General features: G+C 35.0%; 1 protein-coding gene across 20 annotated transcripts in view; it reads right to left on the minus strand.

Moving 5' to 3' along the window:
* LOC136852988 (uncharacterized) overlaps window positions 1–14,548 on the minus strand; it is a 229,540-nt gene that overhangs the window by 10,509 nt on the left and 204,483 nt on the right. For 5 of the 20 annotated variants that reach the window (XM_067129541.1, XM_067129009.1, XM_067129442.1 and 2 more), the window contains 5 exons: window positions 13,832–13,903; window positions 9,607–9,765; window positions 9,155–9,315; window positions 8,462–8,612; window positions 733–762 (listed from right to left, as the gene is read on the minus strand). In XM_067129541.1, coding sequence (XP_066985642.1) covers window positions 733–762; window positions 8,462–8,612; window positions 9,155–9,315; window positions 9,607–9,765; window positions 13,832–13,903 — 573 coding nt within the window. The remainder of the gene's footprint in view (window positions 1–732; window positions 763–8,461; window positions 8,613–9,154; window positions 9,316–9,606; window positions 9,766–13,831; window positions 13,904–14,548) is intronic. The other 15 variants (XM_067128663.1, XM_067129715.1, XM_067129348.1 and 12 more) reach the window with 5 other exon arrangements.

Genomic DNA, 14,548 nt, shown 5'->3' on the forward strand with positions numbered 1-14,548 from the left:
GCAGAATGATTAAGTAACACTCTTTACACTGTGAGTGTCCTGTTGCAAAAACCCTTCATGTTGTTGATCCTGAAAATCCTGGAAGACTATTTAAGGTTGCACATTGTTAGTCAGAAATAAGAGTATACTGTACTACTGTTACAGGAATACTGTACCAAACTACTATACAGCACTGTATAGACAAATGATCACAACACCCTGTCGTGTGAGATACGTGAACAGAATGATATACAGTTCATGAAACAAGTGCTCAGTTATCATGTACCCTCAATCAAAAGCACTTCTGTCTCAGTAATTTAAATTTCAAAAGCGTCAGGAGAAGGATAACAGCTACAACTTAATGAAGAGATGAGCCGCAACCACAAAGAAAAAATAAAAGCCATTTTCATAATGCAAGTAAAAATTAAGGTTGTCGAAAACCAACACCCATGGAAAGGCATGCATGATAAAATAAGCGATCTTTATCAGTCATGAAATTTGCACGAAGAATGACCTAGACATTAAAATGCAAAACGCATGTTGAAAAAACTGAAAATAGAATTTGAAAATCTGAAAAATACATTATGACATGAAAAAAAACGAATACAATAACAAATAGGGATGTTTTCTCCTTTTTCAAATTAACATTGAAGTAACAAACCCATTCACTTTCTGTGCATAAAATCTAAAGATCACTTAACAGTTTTCAAACCATCACCTTTTACCATAAAATATACAGCAACAAAAACTTACCTCCGTTAATGATTTTAGCCCAAAGATTTCCTGGAACACAAGACTGTGATGTTTATACATGAAGTTGTCTTTATTTTCTTCTTTTAACTTACTCAAAGGATCGATATGCAGGTTCTAAAGTACAGCTCTTGACACATTTTCAAAGGGAGAGGAAAAATAGTTACATCTGAACTATACACAGTGAACAGTTCCAGTGCAAAATGTCCAAGAAACAGGTAGAAATATTCATTGCCTAGAGAGAACCAAGAACTCAATGACTCATGCATGTTGGAAATTCTCAACTCATTGTAATGTCAAACTGCAAAAGTTTCTGAAACTTGTGTGAAAATGGAAGTAAATCTTCAGATTCTGAGAAAAATTATTTAAACTTATTCCGATCTTCCATTATGGACAAGTCTTGAAATTCTGGTCCCATCTTACTACTTTTTCTTTGAGAGCTGTACATCTATATACTATTCAATGACCTAGCTTGAGAATCAGTGAATTCTCACAAAAATCAATTCTAAAATTAAATCTTATATAAACACACTGGCCAACAGATTTTTCATAATCAAGCCTCATTCACTTTAATTACATTCCAGTTTCACTGTCTTTAAACGTCTACGTCCATAACAGTTCTAACGTTTTCATCACAAAAATGACAGACAGACTACCAACTCTGTGACGTAAAGGTGGGCACATTTAAAGCCTACTATAATCAACACACAGCTAAACCTTTAATTATTGAATGAACTGTCATTTTAAGAAAAACATGAAATTTGGCAAAAAACAATTCGATTTGTGCAAACACTTACATCAAAGAGCAGTATATCTATGCCTTTTACTGTCATATATTTATATATACTGTAGTACCTTCAAGGACTGTATTTCAAACGTCCAACAAGTTTGTATACAAAGTCAAACATTTTTGTTTTCCTGCTATTAATTTAACCCAGAACCTACTTGCTTATCAAGCTTAACCAGTACAATTTTCACCAAGCATATCATGTTACCTCTGAGGAGGGTTACACAATTTAACAACTGGTGCAACATCCATGTGTATACAACAATCCCATATCAACTGTAAATGGTATATTTTGATATCTTACAAGATTTTCTAAGTGCCATTTGATGGAAGACACTTAACCTCACTCCAACAACACTAAAACCAGATTCCCAGTACTGTTGCAAGTTTCTAAGCACTGGTTTCTGGGATGAGGATGTGAGCCTCATGCCTATGGTGAGAGAACATAAACTCTATTCATTTAATAAATCAAAGCTCATAAATGATAGCAAACAGGTTATTTTTTTATGCAAGCTACTATTGGTGCTATGCACTGTACCTAATTTGAGCCTCAATATAGAACACGTGGTAACAAAAATCAGTTCCACAAGGTACAGGAAACCTCGTCACACAAGAAGCTGTGAGTGTTTAAGCCCCAGAGAAGTCAAACCAGTTAAAGTAGTCTCAATATCATTTTTCTTTACCACTTCCACCTTTCGAGATATGTCATCTGCTATTCTGCAGAGACCTTACACACCCAACACTGATCCAGTTCCAGACTAATTAAAACTCCAAACAATCTTTTTTTTTAACTAAAAGTGATCCAGTTAGAGGATCTAATTTTGCTATGGAGCGATCAAAGGTCATAATGAGACCCATGTTAAAAGACAGAGGCTACTCCAGATTTAAATTCATAGCACAAAACCATCAAGAAACCAAACCTCAACTGATTAGTGTCTGCACTGAACTGGAGTACTGGCTGCAACTTCATAGAGAAATTTGACTCAACATTCACAATTGAGACTTGCCTATCTTAAACTTTCTTATATCTAAAGTTAACCCCATAACATACAAATATATTTGCAAGAGCAAAACTATTACTACACTTGATACAGGATTCTTGTAATCAAAATTTTTTTAAAACACAGCTTGTTTTTGCAATTTCATGCATTTAGTTAAGTTCATCAAAGACATAAGTCATGCTTGGATGTTAATATTTGTCATGTTATACTACTCATAGCATCCATGCCTTGGATATAACATTCTTGACTAGGCTACATCTACCTTGTGTACATTTCACACTACGTGTACTGGTTTTCCTACTCTACGTAAGTTCTGGGGTAAATATTCTAGTCATCCCTCTTTTGAATATCACTGTGGCAAAAGCAATACAGTGTATATACAGGAGGAAAAGGTGAAAAACAGTGTTGACCAAATGCTTCTGTGTTTAGCGAACTTCTTCAGATGTATTAAATACATACCGACAGCACTTGGGCAACACACTTTCTTTCACCATATATATAGTTTTTGATACATGATTATTTAAAAGAGTTTACATCACAGCAAATAACATACAATTCAGCTTTAATAACACACTTCAGAGTACTGTATACATGCTCAACTTCTGTGGAAACCACTAAATTAACCACAACATCACAACAAAATTAGGTACTGTATTTGTAAACCTGAAGTATTGTATCTTTAACTCTCTCTCTCTTGCTCTCTCTCTTTACATTTTAGGCACATAAACCTCTTTTTCAGAATGGTAACAGATGAAGCACTAAAATTGCCCTTTCAATGCCTTCACAAATAATATTGCAACATATCACCAGAGCAGTTTTTTCATATAGGTTTATGAAAACAGTATTTCCTAAATCTGTCTTTTACAGGACATGCTAAGCACCTTAGATACCATCTTTTATAATCCAACACATCATATTTTAGTATTTAACTACAGTTTTTCCAACACTGAGTTGACAAGCATTTTCATTACATTTTCTAAAGTGCATGACACATTTAAGTAAACTAATTGTTACTTCGAGACTGCCTCCTTTGGTTTTTGAAAAATGCCCAATTCAGTTTAAAAGTTATTTTCCAACTTTAAATTTTTTCTTCTCCGCTGTGTGCATCATTTAAAAGTTAGCAAATTACTGGCATCAGATTTGTGTATGCTGCTACTGAGGTCAGTCACACCCTCAGAGCAATTCCTATACAAAGAGCCAAGTCTGTCATGGGCATTAGCCTAAGCTTGACATCTGATGAATAAAGGGCGAGCAGTTGGCAATATTATATTATCGAAAACTTTTCAAAGTTTGCTGTGGGTAATTCCTGAAACAGGTGTCAAAGTTTGTATCACAAAAAAATTCACAATACTGCAATACTGTTTGCAGTACATGGCCAGTAAAGCAACATTAGATTGTTTCTATGCTGCAGCTAATAATCAGATGTTGCATTACTTATACAGTATTATTTTTATCTACTCACTTGATGAGCTTATAAAGCATAAGAAATTTCATAGTGCTATCTCACCAGTTCTGGCTCTAGGCATTATGTTTTCTTTGACAGAGGTAAAACTACTGCCAATTTTGACAGGATCAGCTATCTTGCCAAACCAGGGCATTCTGATAATTTTTGACACGGTTATTTTAAAAAACCGTATCCAAGCTGCTGAATAAACATAAGCTCTATCATGGCTTTAACGAATTGCCTTTTCAAGCTTCCAAGTGAATTTTTGTAGCAGTGATGCAGTACAGTATGACACTGTACCTTGAAAAGGACGTTAATAACTTGTAAGCATTGCAATGTCGGATATAAATCACTTACATGGCTTTACATATATATTGTGAAATATAGTAACGGGAAAGAATTTAGAACAATACAGATCCCTTCTAAATGGCCATGAGGTTGTTATAACAGTACATATCAGAATGAGCCAACACTGGAATCCTTAACAATATAAGACTAATCTTCTTTGCACTACATTACTGTCAACATAATTTCCAACACAAATTATATTAATGTATAAAATTCAGTAGGGTTTTAAGAGTTCTCTGTTTGTTAAAAGCTATTAAATACCATAAAAATACCTACAGTGATTTTTCACCAATGAGTTAATCTACTTGTAATGGTATACAACTAAGTCTGCTGAAGTCCTCGATGGTATTTTCCATTTCTATACTCCAGTCATTATTCACTACACAACTAATAAAACTTATGCTGTTTCTATATTTTGATTTTCATACTCTGGTCATCGATCACTATGTGACTGCTAAATATGATATTTTTTCAATATTTCAGTTTTCATTAAAAAATCACTAAACAACTGCTAAACAAAAACTAAGGTCACAGAGCATTCGAAGCACTTCAGAACAGTTACCTTACTTGAAACTTGAGGAATATCCATGAGGGCATGTCCTATGAGAATTCCCCCTTTAGTTGGGAAACACTCAAATTTCCTTTCTGAAGTTCACTCTTCACTGCCTAGCTCTTCGGGCTGTCTGTTCCTTCTGTTCCTTCCATTATAACAACATACAAGTCTTGACATCTTTCTCCAAAACCATAAATTGTTGGTCATATACTGAGTGGCTCGGGTTTTTTCTTCCAGAATGGAAAAGTTGCACAAAGCAAGTTATATGAGCAATACAGCCTCCAAGAGCTTCTCCAATAGTTACTGGCAATGTCTACAACAGTTAGCATATTGAAAGTCAAAGAGATATCAAGAAGTACAGTAATGACAAAGATACAGATGTCAAGAAGGGTCAAGAAAGCTTCTTCATTGCAGTGAAGCAGAAGAGCTGTAAATGTGTCATGCTTCAAACAGGCAGTATATGCTATGGCACTACACAGAATTTGAGAAATCTTTAGGCAAGCGGTACTGCAAAATCACCATGAAGAATTACAGAAACTGTAAGCCCATGCATATGTTTTCTATATTGGGTGTACTAGTGATAAAATTGTGACAAAACTCGTTTACGTATATTCTGTCCTTCATCACCTTTTTCTGACATATTTCAGGATAGGAGATTTGTAATTAAAAATGAAAAAAACATGAAAAGATGGCATCTGATATATGAAAAAACACGAAAAGATGGCATCTGATGTAATCTGCTTTGCTATCTATCAAAAATTCCTGTATACATATTATGTATTCAGTCATTAAAATCATATATCCACAAATATAATGTGTTCATTTACACCAAGGAAAAAACTGATGTCATCTTACTGTAATCTAATAGCAATCTATAAATTTTAAGGGCTCCAAAACTGATATGTAAGTCCCGGGATAAATTTTTTATAAAATATCAAAGTCCTGGGATAAAGTTTTTATAAAATATATAAAGCATATGCAAAACAATGCATCTGTAGTAAAACTGTTCATATCAAACATCTTGAAAACTATTAGTTTCTTCAATAACTATCATCTTTACAGCTTCATTTCATAAGCAAATTCATAAAATAATTCTTGATAAACTCTAAATTTCTTAAATGTATGCAAATTCTCTACTGTATACAATAAACTGCTGTACTATAATTATTAAGGCTAGGCCCTTTGCCCCTCGCTCTTGTGCATAAAGGTGCAGAATTCTTATCATCTCTGGCAATCTACCTCACATTATCATTACAGTACAGCATTGAATATTGTTCTGCACATAGTACAGCACGTTAAACAATTAACATTTGTATAGGAAGTGTGTTTAAGCAAAATATGTGAACTGTAATTGTAATTAGCCCACATTCATGTTCTCCATGAATCCCAGTAACTGCATTCCCAATTTTAATCAAAATCATCTTCTGGCTGGCAGCATTAAGCAAGTGCCTCATGGATCCTATGGTCATGGGCGCCACAGAGCATCAATTTTCGTGCCTTGCTCCTTAGCAACAATACTTCTGTTTTCCTAGACATAACCTATTTCACCATTTTCTTTAATTATGCGAGTGATTTATTTATTTTAACCTCACCTCTCTCTTTGCTAGGAGAAAAGTAAGCTTTGATGAAATTATGGGGAGGGGGAGAGTTTTTCATCACCAGTTGAGCAGAGTTTCACCATATTTTTGTTGTCATCTTGGATGGTACTTAGCAGAAGGGTATATGTATTGCAAATATGTCCCTTATTGATTTAAGAGGAAAAACTAAGATTTACAAGGAGCAAGCAAGTTTTTCCTCAACCTGTGTTTAGACTTATTTTCATCTCAACGAGCTGGTTACCCTACACAACTGTGTTAACCACTGATAATTTCTCACATAACACTTTTGTGCAGCACTAGATAGCTTAGTGTACCTACCCTTCGTTTTGTGTACATTTTACACATTCGGCAACGTACTTTTATTTTAATTTCATGATTCAGTGGTATTAGCCATAATTTCACAGCTGTGTTTCCAACTGGTGATGGAGCTGCAAGATTGGGAAGACCCACTAGAGACCAGGCAACAGACAGAACCACCCAGGCATTCTACCAAGACTCTCAAGAAGTTTAATATCCCAGCCTGTGGAGTGAGGCCAGGAGACAATCTACAGGTTCCACCCAATGGATATCTGAGCTTTTGACTCAAGCACATTCCTCAAGTTTTGTTGGAGTATGGCACTCAGTTAGCCTGGTCTCTTCCTTAATGTAATCTTCAGTGGCAGTTAAATGAGTAGTGGTTCAGCTGAGGACTGGCAAAGTCACTGTCCTCATCACCATAGCACCATTTTTCTCAGTTAATTGTCCAGACTACTACATAAAAAGTGAGGTTCTTTGCTGCCCAGGACCTCAGGATCCTTGAGGTGCATGCAAAAGGCTACTGGCCAGCTGATGATTTTCTTTACAATTGGGAATGACTTGTTTAGGACTGGTGGAGACGATAAATGTAGGGTTATCAATTAAGAAGTGATGAGTTTGTGTGAAAAATCAATTTTGCCCTATACGAAATTACATACTACGCAGCACTAAATATTCATAAAACTTTGTAATAAACAGCAATTCCATTTCTAGCGATGAAAGTGCTTAGAGATTATCATATTAGATGATGATTTATTGGTCTGTGGTGAAGTGTATGTCATACTTTTTGTAGTAAGAATGCATGGATGTGCACATGCAAAAACTATCAGTAAAAATTCATTTGGTAGTGACAACTAATGTTGTATATTTACTTCACATTCTGCATAAATACTGCTAGTTTGAAAAATGTCCAGCAGACTTGACAAGTACTGTAGAGCATATAATGCCTGACCATGCCTCTGTCACAAGTTAAAGCTGATTTTCGTCGGCTTTTGTACCAAGTCATACCAAGTCGTACGATTGTTAAGCAGGGAATAAATTTTCGGTCATTAGTAGGTTTATCAGAAATGAATAAATCTTTAGTTGGCCAGTCAATAGCATCCAAATCACAAATGATATATCAAGTACTTGATAACATATTCCTATACATTCCTATACTTAGTATAGTTAAATAACTGGTAGCTGTGATTTCTCATGCAAATGATTTTCAGAGCAATGATGTCAGAATGACATGATCTTTAATGAAAATTACATCTACATATCTAGAAACTGTTGTATTTGGTTAAATTATCAAGTGATAATCATAAAAAGGACTAGAAAATTAAACTAACTACATGGTTCCTATTTTTCCTTCAATGAGTACTACACTATAAATAGTGGTACAGGTATTATGAGAAAGTTTTGCACACAAAGCTTATGAATCCCAAAGCTACACCTGAAACAAAGAGTGTATAAGTAAAGAATGATACTGAAAACAGTTGATATCAAAAAGACCAAAAGGACTTGTCTACAGAGTACAAACATTTTCTACTGCAACAAAACTACTACAGTATCTAGTAATGAACAAGAAGGTCAGCAGTGCTTTAAAACATTCCAGTAGGAAGGGAAGTGATGGTGATAAAAATAATGTACAAAAACTACTTGAACTGAATGTATCTGATGATGAAAAAGCCATGATATGGATGGACACAAACAACTGGAACTTACCTCCACCATGGTGGCCCCCAGGTCCAAGTGTCAAGTTTATAATCTCGTGCTTTGTCTCCTGAACCAAAACATTCAGCCAAATACACAAGTTGGTTCCGATCATATGCATTAAGCCAAACCTTGCAATGATTCGATGGCGGCTGATAGCGACCTGAAAATGTCGTGTATGAATTAATCAAAAGATTCTGGGTCTGTGGAACATTCTCCCTGAGGATTTTGTGTAATTGGAACTTCAAAATACCCAGCAAAGATGTAACACATTACTACCCTATAACAATTCTCCTTGTATTTTAATAATTTACTTGCATTTTTATCTATTTAATTATCAATTTGTTGATTTATTTTTTCTTTTCTGTTAGTTGATCTCTTCTTTCTGTATTTCCTATTATCTTCTGTTACTTCTTTCAAATGAACACTATATTCTTTGGAAGCTTGAATTTCAAGTCAATGGCCCCTTTAGGCTTAATCCATACAAATATGGTTCATCTTCTGAATAATAATAATAATAATAATAATAATAATAATAATAATAATAATAATAATAATAATAATAATAATAATAATAATACATAATACGTACTGGGCACTTAAGATTTATTCTTCCTTTCCGCATACCTTGAATGTTTCGTATCAAATCAACAAGTAATTCTTATCCTAGTTACTTGTAAATGAAAAGAATAAGTGGGCACTAACCCTTGAATTTAGGAAGATGAAATACATCTGGATGAATGTGAAGAGCATTCTAGCCGCTGGAGAAATGGCCAATAAGATATCAGCACAATTTTCATCGGATTTCAGCTCAAAGTACTGGCCAACTTCCAGTCCACTGTAGATCATACTTCCGATACCAAACACTGCCAAAAACATTAACTGATTACAAAAGGAAAGTCTGCTGAAGCCAGGTTAACAATTTTCTTAAAGTCTTCTCTATTCAAATTGCTCTCTATAATGATTACACGTACAAGTACTTAAATCGCTAAAAAAACCAGTGATTAATCTATACGGATGAATGACTAAAATATAACATTTTCATAATAAAATAAAGATTCATATATACTTACCCAGTAATTACAGAGCTGTGGGAAAACTATAGCTATGTAATTACTGGGTAAGTCACTTGTATAAAAAAACCATTATATACTCACATACAGCACCCATCTTCAGATACATGGAGCCATGGTTAGTGCCTTCCGTGAGAGTGTATTTCGGGGTTCTATAGCTCCCGGTGTTGATCGACACACGGTCAGACTCCTTGTCCAAATCTGCGCACCCAGACTGACGAGAATCTTTGGAGGCTAAGTTACCTAGATTTAAGGGAAGAGATTAATATAACTTGAAAGGGAGAAAACTTGTTAAGTAATGTGCCTAAAATTTAAAAACTACATTAAAACTCACAAGCTTAATGGTGCACAATACCCAAGCATGCATACCGTTTAATCCAAACATACCAAGGCATTTTAATATGAGTTTCCATCACCAAGGCTGTGATATTAATACTGTTTTAAATCTCTGTCCTATGTTCACCTCTCGTCTCTTTTTCATTCGGAAAATAGATCCTGAAATACTGTAAAATCATATTTACGCAGGTCGTTAACAAATCCTATATACTGTCATTTCTGCTTTAATGTTTTATGAAAAAGAAAGATGAATTATCAATTAATATGCTGTAGATGAAATTGAAAAAATACCTTTTGACAATGAGATAACAAGCATTTAAAGATGACTACAGTGAATGAAGAGAAATGTCAAATAAACTTGCACTACCTAATACAAAACCTCTTTCTCAAGACATAAGGGCAGAAATGTCATTAAAGAAACAGCTTCTCCAATTATTCTAATTCTATTTTTAAGTAACTTTTATTATCTAGTAAACTATTTTCAAATATTTAAACTGTGCTGAGATATCATAACTGCCTAGAGAAACTAACAGACAAGAGAAGGAGACAGATTCAAGAATGGTACTAAATCATCATCATAATGCACATTCAAATTCATGCATACGGACATACAGTACTGTACTGTACACCAAACATTTTACGTACACAGTGAACACGTACGCCCATAAAATAAGCAAAGCATGTACAGCAACATACATAAAACATATAACTTACCATGTGACAACCATGATTCTAAAATAAATTAACCCTGTATATATCCTTAGCCTCTTTTTATGATTTGGAAAACTGATCATTTGATTTAACATTTAAGAATGTTACAAGTACGTACTGCATTCTACTTTTCTCATTACAGTAAACCCCCCGCATTCGCATTCTCACGATTCGTGGATTTCTCTGTGGAACATATCTACCCATTCGCAGTATTTTGCACTGAGAAATATTCACTAATTACTGTATTTTCATGTAATTTTCATGACTACATGCACTTTTTGTGATAAAACTATTAAAATACTCAGGTATAAGCATTTTTAGAGGGTTTTTCATGTGTTTAAACTATCAAAATAGGCAGTTCTAAGTGTTTTTAGAGGGGTTTTAAGTATTCGCAGATTTTAGCTATGGGGGGGGGGGCGGTACGCATCCCCTGCGAATACGAGGGTTTACTGTACTGCTCTGAAGAATCATACTGTACAGATTAATAGACCATCTTCCTTAATGTCTCTCAATAATCATTTAACAAATGAAATACAGTACTATAACAAAATTACTGTAATTTCTGTTCACAGTATTTTAAGTGTTCGAGTAGACTGCAGTCACTTAGACCAAGAATAGTTGTAAACCTTGCGCAAGAGGCCTTACAATCACAAAAACAAAAATACTTAAACCATACACAGCATTAAGAAGAGACTTTGATTATAATTTAGCCCAAACATGCTTTTCAATACTGGTTTACCTAAGGCCATCTTGCTTAAAAATAAGAAAAGACGAACCTTAAATACTACACCATAACTTAATAACATGAAAAGATTTAAGACAGACTGACTAATAATGGTTACCCCACATAAAATATACATACTAAGATGAACACTACTTCAGGTATTAGTATATTTACAAAATACTGTTGGAATAACAGCTCATTCTTGCAAAACTGAGGCTTCTGATATCTGCAAACTTATCCATAACATAAGAAGCACTGAGTAAAATTAACGAACATAAAAACATTCTTGTAGACCAACCCTATATCATGCATCCCTCTAGCAAATCTACAGTGATCCCATGAATTAACATGCATTCACACTGATTCAAACAACTGAAAGCAAAGGAGTATACATAGCTCATTAAAATACAAGGAACATTTTTAATTTTAGATACATATCTTTTGCGTTTCTAAGTAACAAGGCTTACTGTATTTTAAAAAATGCACGAAGCCATCTTTCATTCATTTCCCATACCAGTGATTTTAAAAAATGTCACAGCAACCGTTAATGAAGAGCAGGTGCATATAGGTACTTGTTGGGCTTTATACAAATGTTCTGTATGCATGTAATCACTCTTACTTAAGACGCTTGAGAACTATTGGGCTACCCTATGCATGAAGAGGATTTTTCAATTGCTGTACCTATACACATAAAACTGACTAGTGCCTGAAAAGTCTGTAACAAAAATGGCCACTGTATACCTGAACAGCACTGGATACTTACCTACTGAGTAATGAATACACATTAACAAATATCTTATACAGTAAGAGAACCGTTCTCCCATTTGAAGTTATTCAGCCAATTTCATCTGGCTGTTGATCTCTTTATGCAGTAATATGTACTATTCAAAGTATTGTCCACCTTCCTAAAAGGTTTTTAACAACATTTAACATCCCAAGATCCAAGGAAACAAATATCTTTGTCCAAAAGTACCTTGTAACTGGAGCTGAAAGTCAACCCTGATAACCACCAAATCTGCTCTCAAGTTGTCTATTATCTTTGAGTACTAATCAAACAGACTGGCCACACTTCACATCAGGATTCATCAGTGACGAAAAAACCCCATGCATACTACGATCCTAAACTGAAGTCGCAGAAGAACTGTAACACACAGTCACTAGAACTGATTTCTGTAGATTCATGCTTTCTTGCCTGATCAGATTATTCAAGGTCTGAGCAGAACAGGAAGCTTGGCTTAGTGTTATATCTACTTATATCTAAACTCCACTTGTTGTACTTTCTCCCCAACCACAGCAGAACCAACCAAGACTGGGCAGAAGCATACTTTTACCATCTTCATGTATTTACTGGAGAAGACCGGCAAAGGACATACCAAGGACATTCTAGGATCTTCTCGACTCCTGAACATTAACCTAACCTGAAACATTATACTCCCTCAGTCAGAGGAGAAAGGAAAGCCTTTAACACAACACAAAGACGAGTCTACACTACAAACACTGCAAAAGCACTTCCCCAGTCTGTTTGCTGTTCTTGTCAGGCAATACAGGATATCATTTACAACCCAAGCCATGGCAGCCACATTCACAAATTTTCTGCATGTATGGTGTGTCCATTTTTGTCGAGTGATTGTCATACTTCACCAAAGTTATCCAAGTGCTTTTGAAGCCTACCAGTCGTGTAACTAGCATTAAGGGTACAGATGTTAAATATTCACATTATATTGACAATCCCCAGTCACTTCAGGTGGAGCAACTCAGAGCTGAAGCTACAGTGGACCCACTCTTTAGTTACCTTGTTTTATCTTGGCACTGAACATGGTTCCACCAAAAGTGGGGCTGGCAACTATTAGTCTCCGTAAAACTTGCCCAGGCATGCTTGCCAAAGGGCTGTGTGATCGTAGTTGTCTTGCTCTTACATAACTCTTTTACTATCATTATTATTAGTGCTGGCTGCAGTATAAATAACAGTGGTAGTAAAAGAAGAGTAATACAAAGAGTAAGAAAAATCAAAAGTAATTAAACCATAACTCTAAATATGAAATCCTTGACATTTTTCAGTATTTGTGAGAAGAGGTTATAGTTATTAATGTGTTAATGGTGGCTGATAACTGTATCTTGAAAGTTCAGCTCTCATGCTTACTGTACTCTGGAAATAAATCAACCCAGATAAAAGGAGAAGAGAAAAACTTGTAAAATCACTATTCACACCATTTTTTGTTCCTACAACAATTAACATTTCATAACCCACAGAGAATCATTTTCATCTCTATCTAGTACCACACACTATGTTAGTGAGACCCTTATACCAACTATAACTCCCCTGAAGACAAAGGCATATTCTATTTGCTTCGTTCTTGATAAATAACCACACTTAAACAACCAATCTATACAGTAGACTGCAACCACTATTTCCTTCTTGAATAAACAGAATGAGGACTTGGGTAAAACTACAGCAGATCGCCACAAATAGAATACGCCTTATACACAAAAGTAGTTCTCAAGCATCTCTCCAAGTGATTCACATATATATCCAACTACCTTTACCCTCTTGTTTCGATGTGATCCGGGTGGGGAGGACCATACTTAGGTCAGGGATAGTCATGAGGCTTCCTGTAAATGCACAATGGACGATGGCTTTTGGATTATCAATGCATTGTTAAACGGAGGCAATAATTTATAAGCATAGAGCAATACATATACTACAAAGGGATTAGTGACATCTTTCAAAACAGCTAGGGCTACTATAAAAATTACACGTATTAAAACATATTTACATATAACATAATTCGGACCTAACTCAATCTCATTTCTTAGCTAGGATGGTAAGAATGCACAACAAACAACTAAGGATTAATGTGAGATTCCTTAAAAGTAATGGCAGTTTGCATGACCATGGTAAACAAATAATGTGAAGATATTACTGTATTCATAAGACAGGTTTAATAGTATGTTACTTACATATCAAAAGCACAATGTTTGATAATCTAGCAGTCTCATTTACAAATAAATCTAAAAACAACAGTGAAAGACAAGGCCAATCTCGTAATCATTCAACAGAGAGATTTGAGTGTCATACATAAGTATACCACTGCATGTCTTTTCCCCCTTCTGAAGGGGTTGCACCATTAGGATACAGAGCCTTCCTGTTCTCGGTAAGCCTTTTGGGATGAGGTTGCTAGTCCCATGCCCCTTTCCTTAATCCCAGCTGATGGTGTATCCATTCACTGCTGGGTTGATTTGTGGGATCCCAGAGCT

The sequence above is a fragment of the Macrobrachium rosenbergii genome, chromosome 1, assembly GCF_040412425.1.
Source record: "Macrobrachium rosenbergii isolate ZJJX-2024 chromosome 1, ASM4041242v1, whole genome shotgun sequence".
Taxonomy (NCBI): Eukaryota; Metazoa; Arthropoda; class Malacostraca; order Decapoda; family Palaemonidae; genus Macrobrachium; species Macrobrachium rosenbergii.